Here is a 20460-nt window from a genome sequence, read left to right as displayed (position 1 = left end):
TGATTTTTAAGCAAGCTCCTTGGGAATTATTAGAGGAGCCATAGTATCAAATAGTTGCAATGATATTTTGTTTGCTAATTGAAGCAAGGATACAGAAAGTATGAGAGTAAATTTCTGATCTGAGTTTTTGTAATGAACATCATTAACCTCACTGTGCTTCTGACTTTTCTGTACCGCTTTACTACCCTACACATTTATTATGGGGATAAAATGTTATATTTAATAGACCAGATCAAGTTAGAATTTTATTGCTTCTCACCAAAGGTTACCATAAGATTTAGAGATCAACTTGTAAGTACTACATGATCTTCAAAAAGTTATAAGTTTAAAAACAAAGAGATTCTGTAAGTAAAAATACTCGATGTTTCTGAAGTTAATATCCAAGTAGTTATCTGTCAGTAAATTACCCTGTAATTTTGACTAATGCATCTAAAACAGCCTTTGTTCTGTGTCCTAATTCACATAGCTTTTTTTAAATTCTAGGTTTCTTGTGTAAACCTTGAAGAAAGATTACCAAATTTTTTACAGTTTGAAAACTACTATTTTTATGGCAATACTAAAGAAATATAAAGTGTAATATTTATTATTGAAACTAGTTATCTTAAAAGCACAATAATTTACCTAACTGAAAAAAGCTTTATTGCTAAATAAACAGTAAAAATGACGCTTGTAAATCTTAATGAACAAAAGAAGCCAGAAATTTAGAAGAACTCTAGATGGATGGTAATTAGCCTTTGGGTGGTGAATATGATGTAATCTATACAGAAATTGAAATATAAGGATGTATACCTGAAATTTATATATTTTAAATCAATGTTACCTCAATTAAAAAAAAAAAGAAGAAGAACTCTGAAGGATAGTGGTCACCGTGTGACAAATACACACAAAGATACATAAGGAATATCCTAATTTATCTCTTTAAATTATGGTTTTAATCTTAAATTATTCTCAACATCTAGATTTTTTTGAAAAGAAGACCTTGCATTATTATTACCAATATATTAATTATGGACATACATTAATGTGTTTGCTGTTGATGATACTGTGAAAAACAGGAACTTTTCCTTCTGAAGTTTTAAAAGTAAATGGAATAGCAAATTAATCCTCAAATGATTTCTAGTGAAATGAGAGCAAATAGAAGCATCAAGAAGCCCGTCTCATTTTCTATTAAAAGACTCATAAAATTCCTGAAATGTAAATAATCACTGCAATCCTAATGGAGAACACATAGCATTTTATTTGTAGAATACATCAATTCATAGAAACTTACATACTCCTTCATGCTACAGGGTCAGTGCTCAACACTAGACTCTCTGTGTGCTCTGCCATGGTCCCCAGCCTCAGTTCTGGAGATGGTCATTCATCATCTGGCCACTGCTCTTTAGCAGAGCGTGTCTCTCATAGAGTTAACACACAGGGCAAATTGAAAAGGTCAGAATTAAAATTCAGTACATGCTTATTGAATATTTACCTATTATGCACCAAACACCCTTCTAGGCCATGACAAACTCCCTGAACAACAGAACTTAAGAAACTGCAATGAATAAATGAGAAGAGCTACAAACAAAATCAAACAGGGTGATAAGCAGTGATAAAAGGGCCTCACTGAACTAAACTCTAGATGAAAGGAGTTGCCAGTGATCCAGAGGTCTGGAGAGAAAGGGAACGGTGCATTCAAAGAGAGGCCCTCAAGAGGAACGAGTGAGGCCAGGCTGGTCTGAGGAACAAGAGGCACCAGTGTCTCCAGAGAACAGTGCTTGCAGGGGGACAGTGTGAAGTGAAGGGACCTGGGGATAGATCAGGGGGCCTGGTGGGACTTGATCAGGAGCAACCGCAGGTCAGGACCCAAGTGTGTGGAGAATGGAAATAGGAAGGCAAAAATAGAAACAGGCACATCAGTTAGGAGGCTGTTGCAACAATCCAGGTAAGGCAAGTTGGTGTCTTAGACTAAGCTGGTAGTGAGCGAAATGCTGACAAAGTGAACGAAATGAGGATTCGTTTGGAGATAGAATCAATTGAATTGCTGATGGATTGAATTTAGGATTTTGAAGGAAAGAAACCAAGGATGACCCCCAGTGTGCGGGATGTGGTGTCAGGAGGCCCAGGGAAGACAGCTTCACAAGGTCAACTCTGTCTTGCTGATGAGAACAGAAAAGAGAGTGGAGGATTAGACAAAATGAAGGTCATTGGTGACCTGGGTGAAAGTAACTACGGTGAAATGATAGGAAATGGGTTGAAGAGAGAATGGGAGTGAGGAAGCACGGACAGCTTTAATGTGGAAAACAAGGTGAAAATCTTATGGTAGCTGGAAGGAACTCTTCAGAAAAAAAGAAAAATGTGTTAAAGAAACGTCAGATATATTTCTAAAACAAAACGAAACGAAACACACACACACAAAAGCTCCTGGTTATAAATGGAATGTAAGAGGGTTTCCCAAGGCCTAGGTCAAATTGATCAACTGAAACAATATTATAATTAAAAAAAGGAATCCTAGAAGATATGCAAGTGGAAAAGAAACTCCATACAAAAATGTCACCCTGAAGCAATTAGAACAATATCTACAGTGTTTAAAGAAGTTTGTGACCTCAAAATATAACGGCTAGTTGTTATTCCACTGTTAAGGAAACAGATCTGCAATATAATAGATATGCCAAATAATTGATAAACAGGTCAGAAAAAGAATTCACAAGAGAATTTCTTGTGGGAAAGAATTGCTGTGGTCAGTGAGCTAGGAGGAATTAAAGACATGAGATAATCTTTCTTTCTCAATCTCTCTCACTCACTCAAGTCTTTCATTCAGTTTTTCTGTCTCTCAGTTGCTCTCTCTTTTTTCTCTTTCTTTATCCTTTCTCCCATTGTTTTCTTTTTCAAAACTTTTGAGAATAAGAATCATGTATGCACTCAGTATTTGTTGTTTAAAGACATATTGTAAAATGGGAGGGGAAAAAAGTAAATCCAGCTACAAGCTACTTAGAAAAGATACTCTTAAAACATAATGTAGGGGGCCGGCCTGGTGGGGTAGTGGTTAAGTTCACGTGCTGCACTTCGGCAGCCTGGGGTTCATGGGTTCAAATCCCGGGCATGGACCTACACACCACTCATCAAGCCATGCTGTGGCAGTGTCCCACATACAAAATAGAGGAAGATTGTCACAGATGTTAGCTCAGGGCCAATCTTCCTCACCACAAACAAAACCAAAACAAAACAATAAAACATAATGTTAGAGGAAGAAAGAAAGTAAAAGGATAGAAGAAGATAAATAGACAAACCAGTCATAGCAATATTAGTATTAGATTAGACTAAGACAAACTGCAATAATGATAATAAAGAGGATAAATACATGAGGACAGATGGAATTCACCAGGGGATTACAGTAATGCTGAATCCTGACATGCCTAACCATATAGCCTGAGGAGCAGTACCATGTCCTGCAGCGAGACTGCTTGGGTTCAGATCCAGCTCTAGCACTTACTAGCTGTGGACCTTAGGCAAGTTATTAAACCTCTCTGTGCCTCAGTTTCTTCATGTTGCAAATTGGGATACTATTAATACCTACCTCTTAGAGTTGTTATGAGGATTAAATGAACTCTGCACATAGGTATTTACAACACTGTCTGGTATCCTAAACATTGGCATTTTTATTGTTGACGTTGTTAGTATTGTTGTCCCAAACCATACAAATCAAAAAACCGACAGAATTCCAGGGAAAAATTAGCATGTCAACAGTCTTAATAGGAGATTTTAGCTTCCTTCTCTAAGTAAGGTAAATATGTTTTAAAATGTTTGAGAAAGCCGTGAGATAGCTGCAATAAAATATTTTAACAGGCTGTCTTATCTTTCAAATCATTGCAAAAAAAAAGTAAATGAAAAAACCTACGTAGCAAAACTGCAAAATAGAAAGGAAAAAGTAAATGAAAAACAGCCAGATACCAAAAAACATGACAGAAGTTAAACTAGACATAGCCATAAATGTGAATGACGTAATGTATTAAAATGCAAAGCCTTAGATCATATAAAAGTACAAAATTTAATGATTTGCCACTTACAAGAGACATATGTAAAAGTGCCACAATAGGTGAATAGAAAGAGAATTAGCAACACATATCAAAAATGTTACTAAAAATATACTACATATGTCCCTTTTATTATGAATTTGGGTTACAAGGTGAAATTATAGATAACAACATTGTACCTTTTAGAGCCATAGGATGTAGCAATAAATTTTTTAAAAATTGTACAAAATAATGTTCTAAAATGTTTTTCAATGCACAAAAATCCTTGAAAAAACTGTTATTAAATATATATTCCATAAACTTTTACTATGAATAAATTTTATGAATATATAAGGGATATAAAATAAATTGACATCTGTATATACTTCCATTTGGGATTCCTTTTCCAAGCTCCAGTTCCAATAGGGCATTTGAAACTTCCACTCTTGACTGCTTACTTTCTTGGTTGGCTGGGCAGTTCATGAGCAGACTGGAGACAGACCTCCTGCTGGGGGAACTGTAGGACATTTAACTCGCCCAGACTCACAATAAACATTCAGGAATGTGGTGAGGTTCTTACCAGTTACACCCAGGAGCAGGCGGGCATGTGGCTAGAGAGTCCAGAACCCTGGAAAGGAGCTGAAAGGTATAGAAACCTCCTAGCGTAAAAGAGAGTTTCTCTGAGGTCTTGATGGGCTCCTCACTTAATTATAAGGTGACAATTGGAAGCTCAGAGCATTTATAAGGGCTTGAAAACCAGGGAAATTGGCACCCCTTACTGGGAATGCTGCATCCTTTGCTCTCTAGGTATGTGGTATCTGCAATCTGAGTCTATTGGCTTCTTTCCATCCATGATATCACCATCACTTCTGTCACCTTGCAGGTGGTAATTCCAGTCACATATACTCTAGACAGTGGAGGGCTCAAGAACAAATCTCCTACATGTGGACAGCTCCCAACACACCATCTCTTTTCTCAACTCGGAAATTTTAGTTCCTGTTCCCTCTTGGTGCTGGATACTGTGGCAAAGGTTTGCACAAGAGATCATGGAGGCATTATTGAGGGTGAAGGATATAGAAGTGGAAAAGGGATATGTCTCGGCTCCCAGCAAAAGCAGATGAGCGATTTGGGATATTTTGATTTTGAAGTGTCAATGTTCCATTCAGGTTCAGCCCACTGTATGTCTTCCCCATTTTTTCTTGATGGCACCACCATTCTACTTATCATCTAGGCTCCAGGGAACATCCACAGAATCATGTTTTATTGACAAGAATATATTATTGTGCATTTCCTTATTAGATACTTGTTAGAAATTGGGATGCTAATCTCTTTTCAACTGTTATTTTTTTCCATTTTATTCTTACATCTATCTTTTCAGCATACATACTATGAAATTATTGACTCCTTTTCAATATTGCATTTGTGCCAAATGGTAAAAAATTAACCAAAAACCCCAAAACAAATACTGAAATGCTCCCACTTTAGATTATTTATGATTTTAATCTGTTAAGATTCCAAGGTCAACGATTTTAACCTCACTGCTAATAGATTCAAGACATGATGACATACTTCAGGTAGTTAGATGAATTGGTTATAAAATCTTCCTGAAGTTCTGAAGAACTTGCTCCTTCTACTTGGTGACAGCTTTGTAGCTGGTCCAGCCGCCCTTTGCCCCATTGTTGTTTCACACAGCTTTTCTTCTCTCTCCTTTCAGGTAGAAATTGAGAAGCTGGATTACCACCATTATCTGCCTCTGTTTTTTGATGGGCTCTGTGAAATGACATTTCCCTATGAGTTTTTTGCTCGGCAAGGAATCCACGACATGCTGGAACATGGGGGGAACAAGATTCTTCCTGTCATTCCACAGCTCATTATCCCGATAAAAAGTAAGTGAACAGGTGAAGAAGCATCCCTCAGTTTATATGGTGCCACTTTTTGACAACTTGCTAATTAAGCAATAAAACGCAGCAGATTGAGGCTATCCCCAGGTTTGGGGGGAATTTTTAATAAATTGACATATGGGGCCAGACATCCTAAATCTCCTAATATTACCCCATCATTGATACTGCACTGCGGCTTAGCCACATAAATAAAGCAAATTGCATGGGGTTTACACTAATTTAAAATACTTCATAGTAATGACATAAGTGTTAACATTAATTTATACATTCAGAAGTAGCTAGAGGATGTGTCTTTGTATGTATACGCCGCCACTAACTTCCAAGTTCTTTTTAAATGACATCCCTAATTTTTAAATTACAATATAATCACAATTATGTTTAGTATCTTTTAGGTAATGGGATTTGTAATTTTAAGAAAAAAACATCTAGAATGGAGAAAAGATTAATGTTATTGAACACGAGATTTTTTTTTTTTTTTTTTTTTTTTTGTGAGGAGATCAGCCCTGAGCTAACATCCGCCAATTCTCCTCTTTTTTTGCTGAGGAAGACGGCCCTGGGCTAACATCTGTGCCTATCTTCCTCCACTTTATATGGGACGCCGCCACAGCATGGCTTACCAAGCAGTGCGTCGGTGCGCGCCCGGGATCCGAACCAGCGAACCCCGGGCCGCCGCAGCGGAGCGCGCGCACTTAACCGCTTGCGCCACCGGGCCGGCCCCTGAACACGAGATTTTTAATCTATGATAGGTTACCTGTGGGGGCTCTAGAGGAAGCTGTCACTGGCTTTTTCTGTTTGTCTGTAAATGAGATTATGCTTCCTTTCTATGGCCAAATTATTCCAGCGTGAGTCCCGTCAGACTAGTTGTCTGAAAGCAGCCCCCTGCAAAAGTGTTTCTGAGATTTTCACTGTTCAGTGCGACGGCCTCTGCTGGCTCCCGAACAAGCCCCTTAGTTGCTTCCAGTCCAGTCTCCTCACCTTTGCTCTCACAGGTGCTGATGACCCAGGTAATAAAGCCACCCTACTGGGACAAGACTCTGGGAGAGGATGGCTGGTTTCTCCTCCAGTCCACATGGCCAGCCCTGGCCTCCTCACCACCCACCGTCACCCTCAGATTCTGCGAGCGTCAGATCTGCTGACCTGCATCGCTGCTGCGTTGCTGCTTCAGCTTTGTTCTTCCTGCTGGTTGAAAGCAGAGGGATGCTGCCTGTGAGCATCTCATGAGTGGAGAAATCTCACCCCTTCCCAGCCAGGGCTGCCCCAGGCATTGCACCCACTGGATCTGGGCTCAACTGCCCCGTGACTTCAGAAGGATGAGTAGGTCCCTGCCTCCCCACCCCAAATTCACCTCATTCCCTCCTCCAGGGTGAACCACTTCCCAGGATGATTGACAGATGCCTGCCTAGCCTCCTGGGATCTGGCAGAACCCCACCCTCTCTGTCTCAGGGATGCTCTTGCCATGCAGTTTGACCAAAACAAGAACAAAATAGTTCAACATTGGGTCATTTCCCACAGTCTGGATTATTTAAACTTTTTTTTTTCTTTGTGAGGAAGATCGGCCCTGAGCTAACATCTGCCAATCCTCCTCTTTTTTGCTGAGGAAGACTGGCCCTGGGCTAACATCCTTGCCCATCTTCCTCCACTTTATATGGGACACCTGCCACAGCATGGCCTGACAAGCAGTGTGTCAGTGCGCTCCCGGGATGCAAACCAGCGAACCCCGGGCTGCCGCAGCGGAGCACCCGCACTTAACCACTTGAGCCACCGGGCCAGCCCCTGTATTATTATTATTATTTTTTTAATTTTTTGTTTATTGCAGTAACATTGGTTTATGACATTGTAAAAATTTCAGGTGTACATCATTGTACTTCTATTTCTGCATAGATTACATCATGTTCACCACCAAAATACTAATTACAACCCATCACCACACACATGTACCAAATTATCCCTTTCACCCTCCTCCCTCCTCCCACCCCCTCTGGTAACCACCAATCCAATCTCTGTCCCTATGTGTTTGTTTATTGTTGTTATTATCTACTACTTAATGAAGAAATCATACGGTGTTTGACCTTCTCCCTCTGATTTATTTCACTTTGCATTATACCCTCAATGTCCATCCATGTTGTCACAAATGGCTGGATTTCATCGTTTCTTATGGCTGAGTAGTATTCCATTGTGTATATATACCACAGCTTCTTTATCCATTCGTCCCTTGATGGGCACTTAGGTTGCTTCCAAGTCTTGGCTATTGTGAATAACGCTGCAATGAACACAGGGGTGCATGTACCTTTACAAATTGGTGTTTTCAACTTCTTTGGATAAATACCCAAGAGTGGAATAGCTGGATCATATGGTAGTTCTATCTTTGATTTTTTGAGGAATGTCCATACTGTTTTCCATAGTAGCTGCACCAGTTTGCACTCCCACCAGCAGTGTATGAGAGTTCCGTTCTCTCCACATCCTCTCCAACAAATGTTGTTTCCTGTTTTGTTAATTACAGCCATTCTGACGGGCGTGAGGTGATATCTCATTGTAGTTTTGATTTGCATTTCTCTGATACTTAGTGATTTTGAACATCTTTTCATGTGTCTGTTGGCCATCTGTATATCTTCTTTGGAGAAATGTCTGTTCAGGTCTTTTGCCCATTTTTTAATTGGGTTGTTAGTTTTTGTGTTGTTGAGATGCATCAGTTCTTTGTATATTTTGGAGATTAAGCCCTTATCAGAAGTATGGTTTGCAAATATCTTCTCCCAATTGTTAGGTTGTCTTTTCGTTTTGTTGATGGTTTCCTTTGCTGTGCAGAAGCTTTTTAGTTTGATGTAGTCCCATTTGTTTATTTTTTCTATTGTTTCTCTTGCCCGGTCAGACGTGGTGTTTGAAAAGATGTTGCTAAGACCGATGTCGAAGAGCGTACTGCCTATGTTTTCTTCTAGAAGTTTCACAGTTTCAGGTCTTACATTCAAGTCTTTAATCCATTTGGAGTTAATTTTTGTGTATGGTGTAAGGTAAGGTCTACTTTCATTTTTTTGCATATGGCTATCCAGTTTTCCCAACACCATTTGTTGAAGAGACTTTCTTTTCCCCATTGTATGTTCTTGGCTCCTTTGTCAAAGATTAGCTGTCCATAGATGTGTGGGTTTATTTCTGGGCTTTCGATTCTATTCCATTGATCTGTGTGTCTGTTTTTGTGCCAGTACCATGCTGTTTTGGTTACTATAGCTTTGTAGTATATTTTGAAATCAGGGAGTGTGATACCTCCAGCTTTGTTCTTTTTTCTCAGGATTCCTTTAGCTATTCGGGGTCTTTTGTTGTTCCATATAAATTTTAGGATTCTTTGTTCTATTTCTGTGAAAAATGTGTTGGAACTTTGATAGGGATTGCATTGAATCTATAGATGGCTTTAGGAAGTATGGACATCTTAACTATGTTAATTCTTCCAATCCAAGAGCACGGAATATCTTTCCATTTCTTTGTGTCTTCTTCAATTTCTTTCAGAAATGTTTTATAGTTTTCGGTGTACAGATCTTTCACCTCTTTGGTTAAGTTTATTCCTAGGTATTTTATTCTTTTTGTTGCAATTGTAAATGGGATTGTATTCTTAATTTCTCTTTCTGCTACTTCGTTGTTAGTGTACAGAAATGCAACTGATTTTTGTATGTTGATTTTGTATCCTGCAACTTTACCATATTCGTTTATTACTTCTAAAAGTTTTCTGGTGGATTCTTTAGGGTTTTTTGTATATAAAATCATGTCATCTGCAAATAGTGACAGTTTCACTTCTTCCTTTCCAATTTGGATCCCTTTTATTTCTTTCTCTTGCCTGATTGCTCTGGCTAGGACTTCCAGTACTATGTTAAATAGGAGTGGTCACAGTGGGCATCCTTGTCTGGTTCCTGTTCTTAGAGGGATGGCTTTCAGTTTTTCACCATTGAGGATGATATTAGCTGTGGGTTTCTCATATATGGTCTTTATTATTTTGAGATACCTCCCTTCTATACCCATTTTATTCAGAGTTTTTATCATAAATGGATGCTGTATCTTGTCAAATGCTTTCTCTGCATCTATTGAGATGATCATGTGATTTTTATCCTTCATTTTATTAATGTGGTGTATTACGTTGATTGATTTGCGAATGTTGAACCATCCCTGCATCCCTGGAATAAATCCCACTTGATCATGGTGTATAATCTTTTTAACATATTGTTGTATGCGATTTCTAGTATTTTGTTGAGGATTTTTGCATCGATGTTCATCAGTGATATTGGCCTGTAATTTTCTTTTTTTTTGTGTTGTCCTTGTCTGGTTTTGGTATCAGGGTAATGTCAGCTTCGTAGAATGAGTTAGGGAGCTTCCCCCCCTCCTCAATTTTTTGGAAGAGTTTGAGAAGGATAGGTATTAAGTCTCCTTGAATGTTTGGTAGAATTTACCAGGGAAGCCGTCTGGTCCTGGACTTTTATTTTTGGGGAGTTTTGTGATTACTGTTTCGATCTCCTTACTGGTGATTGGTCTATTCAAATCCTCTACTTCTTCTTGATCCAGTTTTGGAAGGTTGTATGATTCTAAGAATTTATCCATTTCTTCCAGATTGGTTGGCGTATAGCTTTTCATAGTATTCTCTTATAATCTTTTGTATTTCCGAGGTGTCTGTTGTAACCTCTCCTCTTTCATTTCTGATTTTACCTATTTGTGCCTTCTCTCTTTTTTTCTTGGTGAGTCTAGCTAAAGATTTGTCAATTTTGTTGATCTTTTCAAAGAACCAGCTCTTGGTTTTATTAATTTTTTCTATTGTTTTTTTGGTCTCTATTTCATTTATTTCTGCTCTGATTTTTATTATTTCCCTTCTTCTACTGATTTGGGGCTTGGTTTGTTCTTCTTTTTCCAGTTCCTTTAGGTGCATTGTTAGATTGTTTATTTGAGATTTTTCTTGTTTGTTGAGATAGGCCTGTATCGCTATAAACTTCCCTCTTAGAACCGCTTTTGCTGTATCCCATAAATTCTGGCATGTCGTATTTTCATTTTCATTTGTCTCCAGGTATTTTTTGATTTCTTCTTTGATTTCTTCATTAACCCAGTCGTTGTTCAGTAGCATTTTGTTTAATCTCCACGTATTTGTGGCTTTTCTGATTTTCTTCCTATGGTTGATTTCTAGTTTCATACCGTTGTGTTCAGAAAAGGTGCTTGGTGTTATTTCAATCTTCTTAAATTTATGGAGACTTGTTTTGTGGCCTAATATGTGATCAATCCTGGAGAATGTTCCATGTGCATTTGAAAAGAACGTGTATTCTTCGGTTTTTGGATGGAATGCTCTGTATATATCTACTAGGTCCGTCTGTTCTAGTGTGTCTTTAAGGCCAATGTTTCCTTATTGATCTTCTGTTTGGATGATCTATCCGTTGGTGTAAGTGGAGTGTTAAAGTCCCCTACTATTATTGTGCTACTGTCTATTTCTGTTTTTATGTCTGTTAATAATTGCTTTATATATTTAGGTGCACCTACATTGGGTGCGTAGATATTTACAAGTGTTATATCCTCTTGTTGGATTGTTCCCTTGATCATTATGTAATGCCCTTCTTTGTCTCTTTTTACAGTTTTTGTTTTAAAGTCTATTTTGTCTGATATGAGTACTGCTACCCCAGCTTTCTTTTCATTGCCATTTGCGTGGAGTATCTTTTTCCATCCCCTCACTTTCAGTTTGTGAGTGTCTTTAGGTCTGAAGTGTGTCTCTTGTATGCAGCATATATATGGGTCTTGTTTTTTTATCCAGTCAGCCACCCTATGCCTTTTAATTGGAGCATTTAGTCCATTGATGTTTAAAGTAGCTATTGATAAGTATGTACTTACTGCCATTTTTTAACTTTTTTTTTTTTCCTCAGTGTTTTAGTAGTCCTTCTCTGTTCCTTTCTTCTTCTATATAGAATTGATGGTCACTTTAGTTTGACGTCTGTCTGAAAGCTGTACTCTTAACTCCCCTCCTCCCTCCTTTTATGTTTTTGATATCATATCTAACCTCTTTTTTGTGTATTTGTATCCATTACGTTCTAATCATGGAAATAGATAATTTTTCCTATTGTGGTCTTCTCTTTTCCCCTTAAATCAGTCCCTTTAACATTTCTTGTAGCACTGGTTTCTTGGTGACAAACTCCTTTAATTTTTGCTTATCTGGGAAAATTTTGATCTCTCCTTCCATTTTGAATGATAACCTTGCTGGGTAGAGTATTCTTGGCTGTAAGTTTTTTCCTTTTAGCACTTTAAATATATCATGCCATTCTCTTCTAGCCTGTAAGGTTTCTGCTGAGAAGTCAGCTGATAGCCTTATGGGGTTTCCTTTGTATGTAACTTGACATTCTCTTGCGGCTTTTAGGATTCTCTCTTTATCTTTAATTCTGGACATTTTGATTATGATGTGTCTTGGTGTGGGCCTCTTTGGGTTATCTTGTTTGGGGCTCTCTGTGCTTCCTGTACCTGGATGTCTGTTTCCTTCCTTAGGTTAGGGAAGCTTTCATCTATTATTTCTTGAAATAGATTATCTGCCCCCTTGTCTCGCTCTTCACCTTCCGGGACACCTATAACATGGATGTTAGTGCGCTTGATGTTGTCTCAGAGGTCCCTTAGACTGTCCTCACTCTTTTTAATTCTTTTCTCTTTTACCTGTTCACCTTGGGTAATTTCTTCTAGTCTTTCATCCAGCTCACAGATCCGTTCTTCTGTATCCTCTACTCTGCTTTTGAGTCCCCCTAATGAATTTTTCATTTCCAGTATTGTATTCTTCATTTCTGATTGGTTCTTTTTTATATCTTCCATTTCTTTGTTGACATTCTCACTGAGTTCATCTATTCTTCTTCCCAGATCAGTGAGCATCCTTAACACTCTTAGTTTGAACTCTGTGTCAGGTAGGTTGCTCATTTCTGTTTCACTTAGTTCCTTTTCTGGGGTTTTGTCCTGTTCCCTTACTTGGAATGTATTCTTTTGCCTCCTCATTTTGCCTCTTTCCCTGTGCTTGTGTCTACGTATCAGGTAGGTCAGCTACGTCTCCTGCTCTTGGATAGGTGACCTTATGTAAGTGATGCCTTAGGAGGCTTCCAGTGTGCTTCCCTCAGTTCTCAATGTTCCAGGGGTGACCCCTATGTGGGCTACGTGTGTCCTTCTGTTGTGGCCTGTTTGCTCTCCCTGTAGGCGCCCAGGGAGGATGAGTTATGCTCCTGGCCAGCTGTTGTAATGCTCAGCTGCTTGTAGTTGTTGTGGGCCCTTCAGTCTCTTTATCAGGTGTGGGGAGCCCCAGCACAGTTGGCTGCAAGTTCTAATACCACATTTGTGTTGCAGTATTTCTTTTAAGTGAGTAGGCCCCCAGCGTGGCATGTTGTTAGGCTCAGGGCCTTACAATTGCTGTAAGCCTCTAGCCTATTAGGTCTCTTGTCAGCTCTTTGAGGATTGCAGCTGGGTGGGGCTGGCCTCAGGCACAGGAGCACCCAATCTTTTCAGGCTTTGGATGGTGGGGCAAACCTCCTATGTGGGTCTTTGAGAAGCACAAGTCTTCTGCAGCTGACAAACCCTGCCGCCCACAGGTCCACACACACAGTCAACAAAGTCCTGCCCCGTGTGCGCGCCCCGACCTCCCCAAGCAGACCCAGTCTCTCCACTGCGGGAGCCCCACACACTCTGCCACCGCCCCACACTCTCCACCTGCTCCTTGTGCACACCCTGCCCCGCTCAAGTCGGCTCAGTTGCCAGGCTGCAGAGAATCCAGTCACCAATCTATGCAGGCCCACACGTCGCCTGAGGGCTTGTTGTTGGGTGGGGCCAGTCTCTAAGGTGGGCTGCCTGCCCTGGCTGAGCTGGATTAAATTGGTGCTCTAGCGGGTGGGGCAGACCTGGGCTAGCAGGCCCCAGGGAGAACTCCAATGGGGTCTGTGTCAGCACACCCACACCAGGCCACAACAATGGCCACCGCCAATGTCCCAGTCCCTGGAGAGGTCTCACCCCTCACCGAGATGCACTCAGGGCCTATTAGGTGAGTCTCTTTTCACCACAGCACTGTGCACCTTTCTTTCTGGTGATTTTAGGATGCTTTCTGAAACAGGTGAGTTTGTGCGGGCCCTTTAAGAGCCGGTTTTAGTTTCTTTGTGAACCGGGTTTTCTGGGGGTGCTCCCCAATGTTTTAGTAGCAGGCACAGTCAGATATTATGCCGCTGGTCTCGATTGTGCTGGCTCCACACAATGCCCACAGCAGGGGCGCTCCCGGCTCAGGGCCCCGCGCCTCCAGGGAGGCTGCGTACCTGTGAGCTGCTCCCCGCGGCCGTGAAGCTGGCGGCTTGTGAAGGCGGCGTTTTTCCTCTCCAGAAGGGAGCCTCTGCCTCTTCCACCTCAGTTAGGATTGTCCGTTGTTGCAGGAGTTCCTCTTATCCAGTTTTCAGTTCTGTCTCAGGGGTAATTTTTCCATGAGTAGTTGTAAATTGGCTGTGTCCACGGGAGGAGGTGAGTTCAGAGTCTGCCTACGCCGCCATCTTGACTCTGCCCTCTCTGTATTATTTAATGTTATTCGTGGTGACTTTTTTATTGATTTGAATTAAGTATCATTAGAATTCTAGATCTTTGGCAGTTCCGTTGTCACTGTTTAAATTGAACCAACTTTGAAACTTGCTCTCATGTCTTTTGATTTCTGTAAGAGATCTGTAACTGACCACTCCAGATTTCCACTGTGACATACAAAGTGAAACCAAACAAGAGGACAGGCTACCTGCTGTGACAAGTGACATGGAATGAGAAACAACTCTTTAAAAGGGACTTTATTAAACAACAATTTCTCTCTCCTCTCATGCATCAGCTGGGTGAAGGACTGATCTCTAAAGGCCTTCAGGAAGGACATATAATACTGAGCCATAGTAGAACCTTTTCCAAATGTGACTTATTCTAACAGGTCACAGATTTTGAATATGTTAAATTCTAGTTGAAATGCTCCATTCTCTAAAGGGTGATGACAAGTTTTATTGATAAACAAAAAAGGCCCAGGACATTCTCCCCAGGAACTATCCTGAGAGTATATTTTCCTTTTCCTCCTACCCCCATCAGAATACCAACAGTCCACAGAAGCCCGTTCTTTTCTTTAAAATAAACTGTTCATGTTGGGATCACTGCCTTCTCCAGAGTCTCTCCCTCATGTCCCCACTGAAAACACCAAAGGGCAGAAAGAGAGTTTCTAAGTAACATTTCGGTTATATTGTTTACAATAAAAACATACCAAATTAGAATATTGTAAGCCAAGGTGAATTGATTTTCATTTTTGTTTTATCTGTATTTTGAAGATACTTAAATGAGTTAAGAGAAAAGTGATGTGTTCTGAGGACAAAATTGACAGTACACACAGACTGGAGGTCATTTGCTGATTAGTGAAAACATGATTAAGAACTTAGTAAACATGATTTGTCTGAGTATGTTAACTTTATATGAATTTGATAATTTAAGTTTCCAGAAGCAATGAAGATTTGTCTTGATAGATATCTTTGCTTGCCTTCCTGGGATTCTGCTATTATATACTGATCCTGAATCGAACTTGGCTTGCTTCTTTTCAATCTGTTTATGTTGCTAAAAGCCAAACTTTTCTTAGGAAGGAATACTGATTAACTATGTAAGATCATGCACAGTTCCAGCACAGTGCGAACAACATTATGTGCATAAACTAAATCATTCAGGTGGAATTTTGGAATGAGGCTAATTGATCTAGAAGCAGATTGATGCACATAATTGGCATAACATATCAGCTGTGTGCACCTTATTTTCAAGCCATACTATTAGTATAATTTTTACTCTCTCCAGGGGCAAAAATTAACCTCACCATCACCAGCTATCAGTTCTCGAACAGCTTTTCTCGAATTCTAACTAATATCTATGAAGGCAAAGCAAAACATATAAACTCCCTTTGAGGCCAAGGATGGGGATTAGCTGCCTATCTATTTCTAGAATCTGGGGCTGATTTCACCTAATTATAATACTGATAACACTAACACAAGACATGGACACATTCAGTGGCTCTAGGATTTCTAATATGAAAAAAGGTAAGAGGACACTTTTCTTTCTCCTTGGTTCAGACCTCAAATTCTGTAATAACCCTAACAGTGTGCATCTAATGCCATGTTCCATTTATGTTGCTTTATGGCACAGCTACATTTGTCCCCCTTTCACGTCCACTTTATGGTTTGCACCTTCTTGAGTTATTCTGGGTCATAAACTCCAAAAAATGCCAGTATAAAGTAGTCGGGATTGGCAGTGGAGCACTGATTGCTGAGAGCAACTGCAAAACATTGTATGTGAGGATGAGATGAGAGGAGCCCTCTCGGCAGTGTGAACTGTGGATGGTAGATTTCCATTTACTCCATCCAGTTAGGAAAACATAAATCCATCAAAATCCAGCAGAGCAATACTAGGAAGGAGCCTCCAGAAGCTTTGCGTATTAAACTCAGAAGGGGATTCCAATAGTGGCCAGATGGACAGAGAGGCACCCAAGAACAACCTGCAAGCTCTGTGTTTAGGAATCTCCCTCCTCAGTAAAACAAGAACAATAACAACAACACAGCCACGTGGGGCCATTCAAAAAAGTTCCTACACACAGGGAAGGAAATATCTTGAACAATCAGAGGAAAAGAAAATGTCAACAACATTTAGCACAGGATCCAGAAGAATCTTGTAGAAACTTATTTGCCATCTGCAGGATTCAGGAAGATATGGCCTCTATAAAAGAGAAGCAGAAATCCACAAGAAGAGATGAGACTGAAATGAAAATAAGCCAATGGTGAATGAGGGAAAGGAAACTAAAGATGCCATCGTAGAATAAACACCTCCACGGAGGCATAGAGAACAATCCAGTGCACAACATCAAATTCTCCCTCAGAAAAGACTAGTATATAAAAACAAGGTGAGAAAAGAGTATAAATGAAGGACATAGGACACAAACAGGAACTAAAAGTTATAGGAGTTCCCAAGAGGAAACGTCAAAACAGCAGGAATGGGAAGGATAGGGACAGAGGGGATTGAAAGAAATGTTCTGAGAAGGAAAATATCCCTTATTTTGCAGGTAGAAAACGCTTATTTAGTCTAAAGAAAATCAATGAAGAGAGATCCACATCTAGGCACGTGTTATCAAAAAGTTTAAATTATAAGATAAAGAAAAATCCTTCAAACATCTGGACAGAAAAAAAAAGCCTACGCATGAAGAAATAAAAATAACTGGGGCTAACACTTTTTGCAACAGTAAATTCTGGACAACAATGGAACAGTTTTTAGAGAACTGGGGGAGAAACAGTTTGGGTGCATTTCCTCCTGGTCATATGAGCGAGGACTCATGGACTCAGTAAGTGTAATGCCCACCTGCCCGGCACACAGAAGGTTGCTGAGGCTGTGCTCCAACTCTCAGAAAGCAAAGCAAAGTTAAGAACCCCAAAATGAGGATGTCATACTTTGAAAAGCAGTTAGCATTAAGAGCCACTAAATCTAGAGTTAAGTTTAAATAGTTGATAGAAAAGAGTTTCAAAACTGCATGAACTGTCAAATAATAATTTTGCAGTAATGCATGTAAAAATCCAGAGAAATTGGGTATAAGCCTTCAAAATCAGTGGAGAAGGTAAAAGTAGACAGCAAGGAAGTGCTAAGAGTCAAAGGAACAAAATAAAGTGAAAAAATGTGAAATCAAATTTATCAGCTACAAAAATAAACTTTTAAATTGGTTTGTGAAAAATAAAATCTGAATATAAACTCTCTTTCTATATATAAAACAAAATAATACTTAAATATTTAAAAAACAAAAGGTATGTTGGGACAAATGAAAAAAAGAAGGCAGGAGTAGTTATTTTAATTTTAGAAAAGTAGAATTTAACGTAAAAAAGTTTCAAGTGTGTAAAGAGGATTGATTTATATTGATCAAAATAGTCACAGTAAAGATGTGATTTTCACGACCCTTTGTGCAAACCGTGACATCACATCTTAGAAACAACAACCAGCTGCTCATACTGACATTTTTCGCCTCTAGGGGAAGAGTAAACCTCTTGACTGAGGGACAACAAGATGCTGGTCCTTCCTCCACTGCATCCAAAGTGGACAGCCTTCCTTCCCCCATTCACTGTGCATACAAATCATCTGTAGACCTTGGTAAAATGCAGGCTCCACATCAGTAGATGTGAAATGAACCTGAGATGCAGCATTTCTAACAAGCCCCTAGTTGCTGCTGCTGCTGCAGGGTCAAGGTGAGGCTGACCAGAGCCAAGGTTGTGCTGGACACCCCAGACCCTCCCATAAGATCCTGAGCACGAGAGCATGGTGGCAGATGAGTTGGGGAGAAATAGATGAATAATCATTTTCTATCTTATATTTAGGGAATTGAGAGATGCTGCTTCATTCTTGATGTGAATAATTAGAGAAATATAACTTAAAATATTTAGGCCTTGCAAGTAACCATTAATGGGGCCAGCTCTGCAGCCTAGTGGTTAAAGTTCAGCACGCTCTGCTTCGGTGGCCCATGTTTGGTTCCCAGGCATGGACCTACACCACTCGTCAGCAGCCGTGCTGTGTTGGTGACCCACATATAAAATAGAGGAAGATTGGCAACAGATGTTAGCTCAGGGTGAATCTTCCTCAGCAAAAAAAAAAAAGTAACAATTAATGGATTAAAATAGATGGTATATCATATGAAGTACTGGAGAAAGAAAAATGAAACATGGTCAATAAGGCAAAAACAAAAGATAAAAAGCCAAGGTAGCATGTGAAAAATTTAAAAAAATAAGATGACAAAAGAAAAACCAAATAATCTGTTATGACCACAAATACATGAATAAATAATGACTAATCCCAAGAAAAACGTCTTGGTTTGGGAACTTCTTTGAGAGCTTGTTCCCAGCCATATGGTTTTGGTGGGGACTGCCTGTCAGTAAGCAATTGAGCTCTGTTCCAGAAATGCACATTCTTTCTCCCTCCATCCTTTCAATATAGCTGTACCACAATTTTGGTTAAATCGATAATCAGTTGTTATGCTATTCTGATCACATAAATACTGTTGACTGCGAATCACACGTCTGCTATGATTACATTTCTTTCCCTAGACAACTTGTTTTTGTTAACATTGATAATTGCCTCTTGTTTTCTTTGCTTGATTTGAATATACTTACTTTTTTCCCCAAAATATTTCAGGATCTAGGAAATTAATATTATTTTCCAGGTGTTCATAACATCAGATAACCTATTGATTTTCTTTCTTTTTTTGAAGACGTACATCCTTGCACCCTCCATCTTTCTGCTCTAATCTAAACTAAGTGGCCCGACACTTCCCCTTACTCCTCTTTCATGTTTAATATCTTTTTTGTTAGCTGTTTGTCTTATTTTCCTCATCATTTTTATGGTGTACATCTTCCAGTAGTTTTCTGTAAGTACAAGAGAGGTATATTTTTTAGCCCTTGCTTATCCGAAAATTCCACTATCACACTCGATTTTTAGTTTGGCTATGTTGAAAATCATTTTCATTCAGAATTTTGAGGTCTTGTCTCAAGTTCTTACACTGGTCTGAAAATCTATGCTGTTTGAGTTTCCAGTCATTTGCCTGTGGCCTGTTTCCTGCAATCTCTGAAAGCCTTCTGGATTGTCTCTTATCTTTGTTGATGTGAAATTTCATGTTGATTCGCTTTACTGTGACTGTGTTTTCATCCATTGTTCTGGAAATTTCAATTTAAAGGCATTTATCTTCCAGCACTAGAAACTTTTCATGTATTATTCCTTTAATAATATTTTCCCTCTATTTTCTCTTACTTCTCTGTAATTCCTGCTAATGATATATTGCACTTCATGGTTGATTCACTAATTTCTTTATCCTTTTGCTCACAATTTCCAACTGTCTCTTAGTTCTACTTTCTGGGAAATTTCCTTGACTTGACCTTCCAAAATTTGATTGAATATTTTGTTATTATTATAATTTTCCTTTATTCTTATTGTTCCTTTTAAATAGTATTTTGTTTTCTTTTAGGAATACATTGTGTTCATTCTCTTATCTCTTTGTGATATCTGTTTCAGATTTGTAGGATTTTGGTGTTTGTGGTTTTTTTTTTTTTTTTTGCTTCCTGTCTTATTACATCCTTCCTTCACTCATTCAGTAACAATGAACTTCCTCTTTATTACCTTTGAAGACTTTCTTTATCCTGCATATAGATGAACAGGATAGTATACTGGTTGAGAGCACAGACTATGGAATCAGACTGCCCAACCTCGAAGCTTGGCTGCATTGTTTGGTCGCCGTGGGACCTGAGGCAAGTTGCTTTATCCCATGGGGCATTGCCGCCTGATCTATACATGGTGATAACATTATGCATGTATATTATCTCTTTTATTTATTAAGTCAGACAGTGGTTTCTGTATCTTATGTTTTGTATGGTTTTTTAAAGGCCTTGCCTTATTTCTGTTTAAGTTTATGGTTTATAAATTTTGACATAGTAGATTTATTTGTTTTCCTTAAGTTTTTTGTTTGTTTTGCTTTTATAACATCTTCAGTTACACACATATTACTTTTATTTTCATTGTTCCTCCTTTGGTAATCACCA

General features: G+C 39.2%; 1 protein-coding gene across 1 annotated transcript in view; it reads left to right on the top strand.

The window, feature by feature from the left end:
- PACRG (parkin coregulated) overlaps positions 1-20460 on the top strand; it is a 477474-nt gene that overhangs the window by 249156 nt on the left and 207858 nt on the right. Inside the window, exon 3 of the mRNA XM_058534025.1 lies at positions 5707-5878. Coding sequence (XP_058390008.1) covers positions 5707-5878 — 172 coding nt within the window. The remainder of the gene's footprint in view (positions 1-5706; positions 5879-20460) is intronic.

The sequence above is a fragment of the Diceros bicornis genome, chromosome 39, assembly GCF_020826845.1.
Source record: "Diceros bicornis minor isolate mBicDic1 chromosome 39, mDicBic1.mat.cur, whole genome shotgun sequence".
In the NCBI taxonomy this organism is placed as follows: Eukaryota; Metazoa; Chordata; class Mammalia; order Perissodactyla; family Rhinocerotidae; genus Diceros; species Diceros bicornis.
This window is presented reverse-complemented; position numbering and strand designations above follow the sequence as displayed.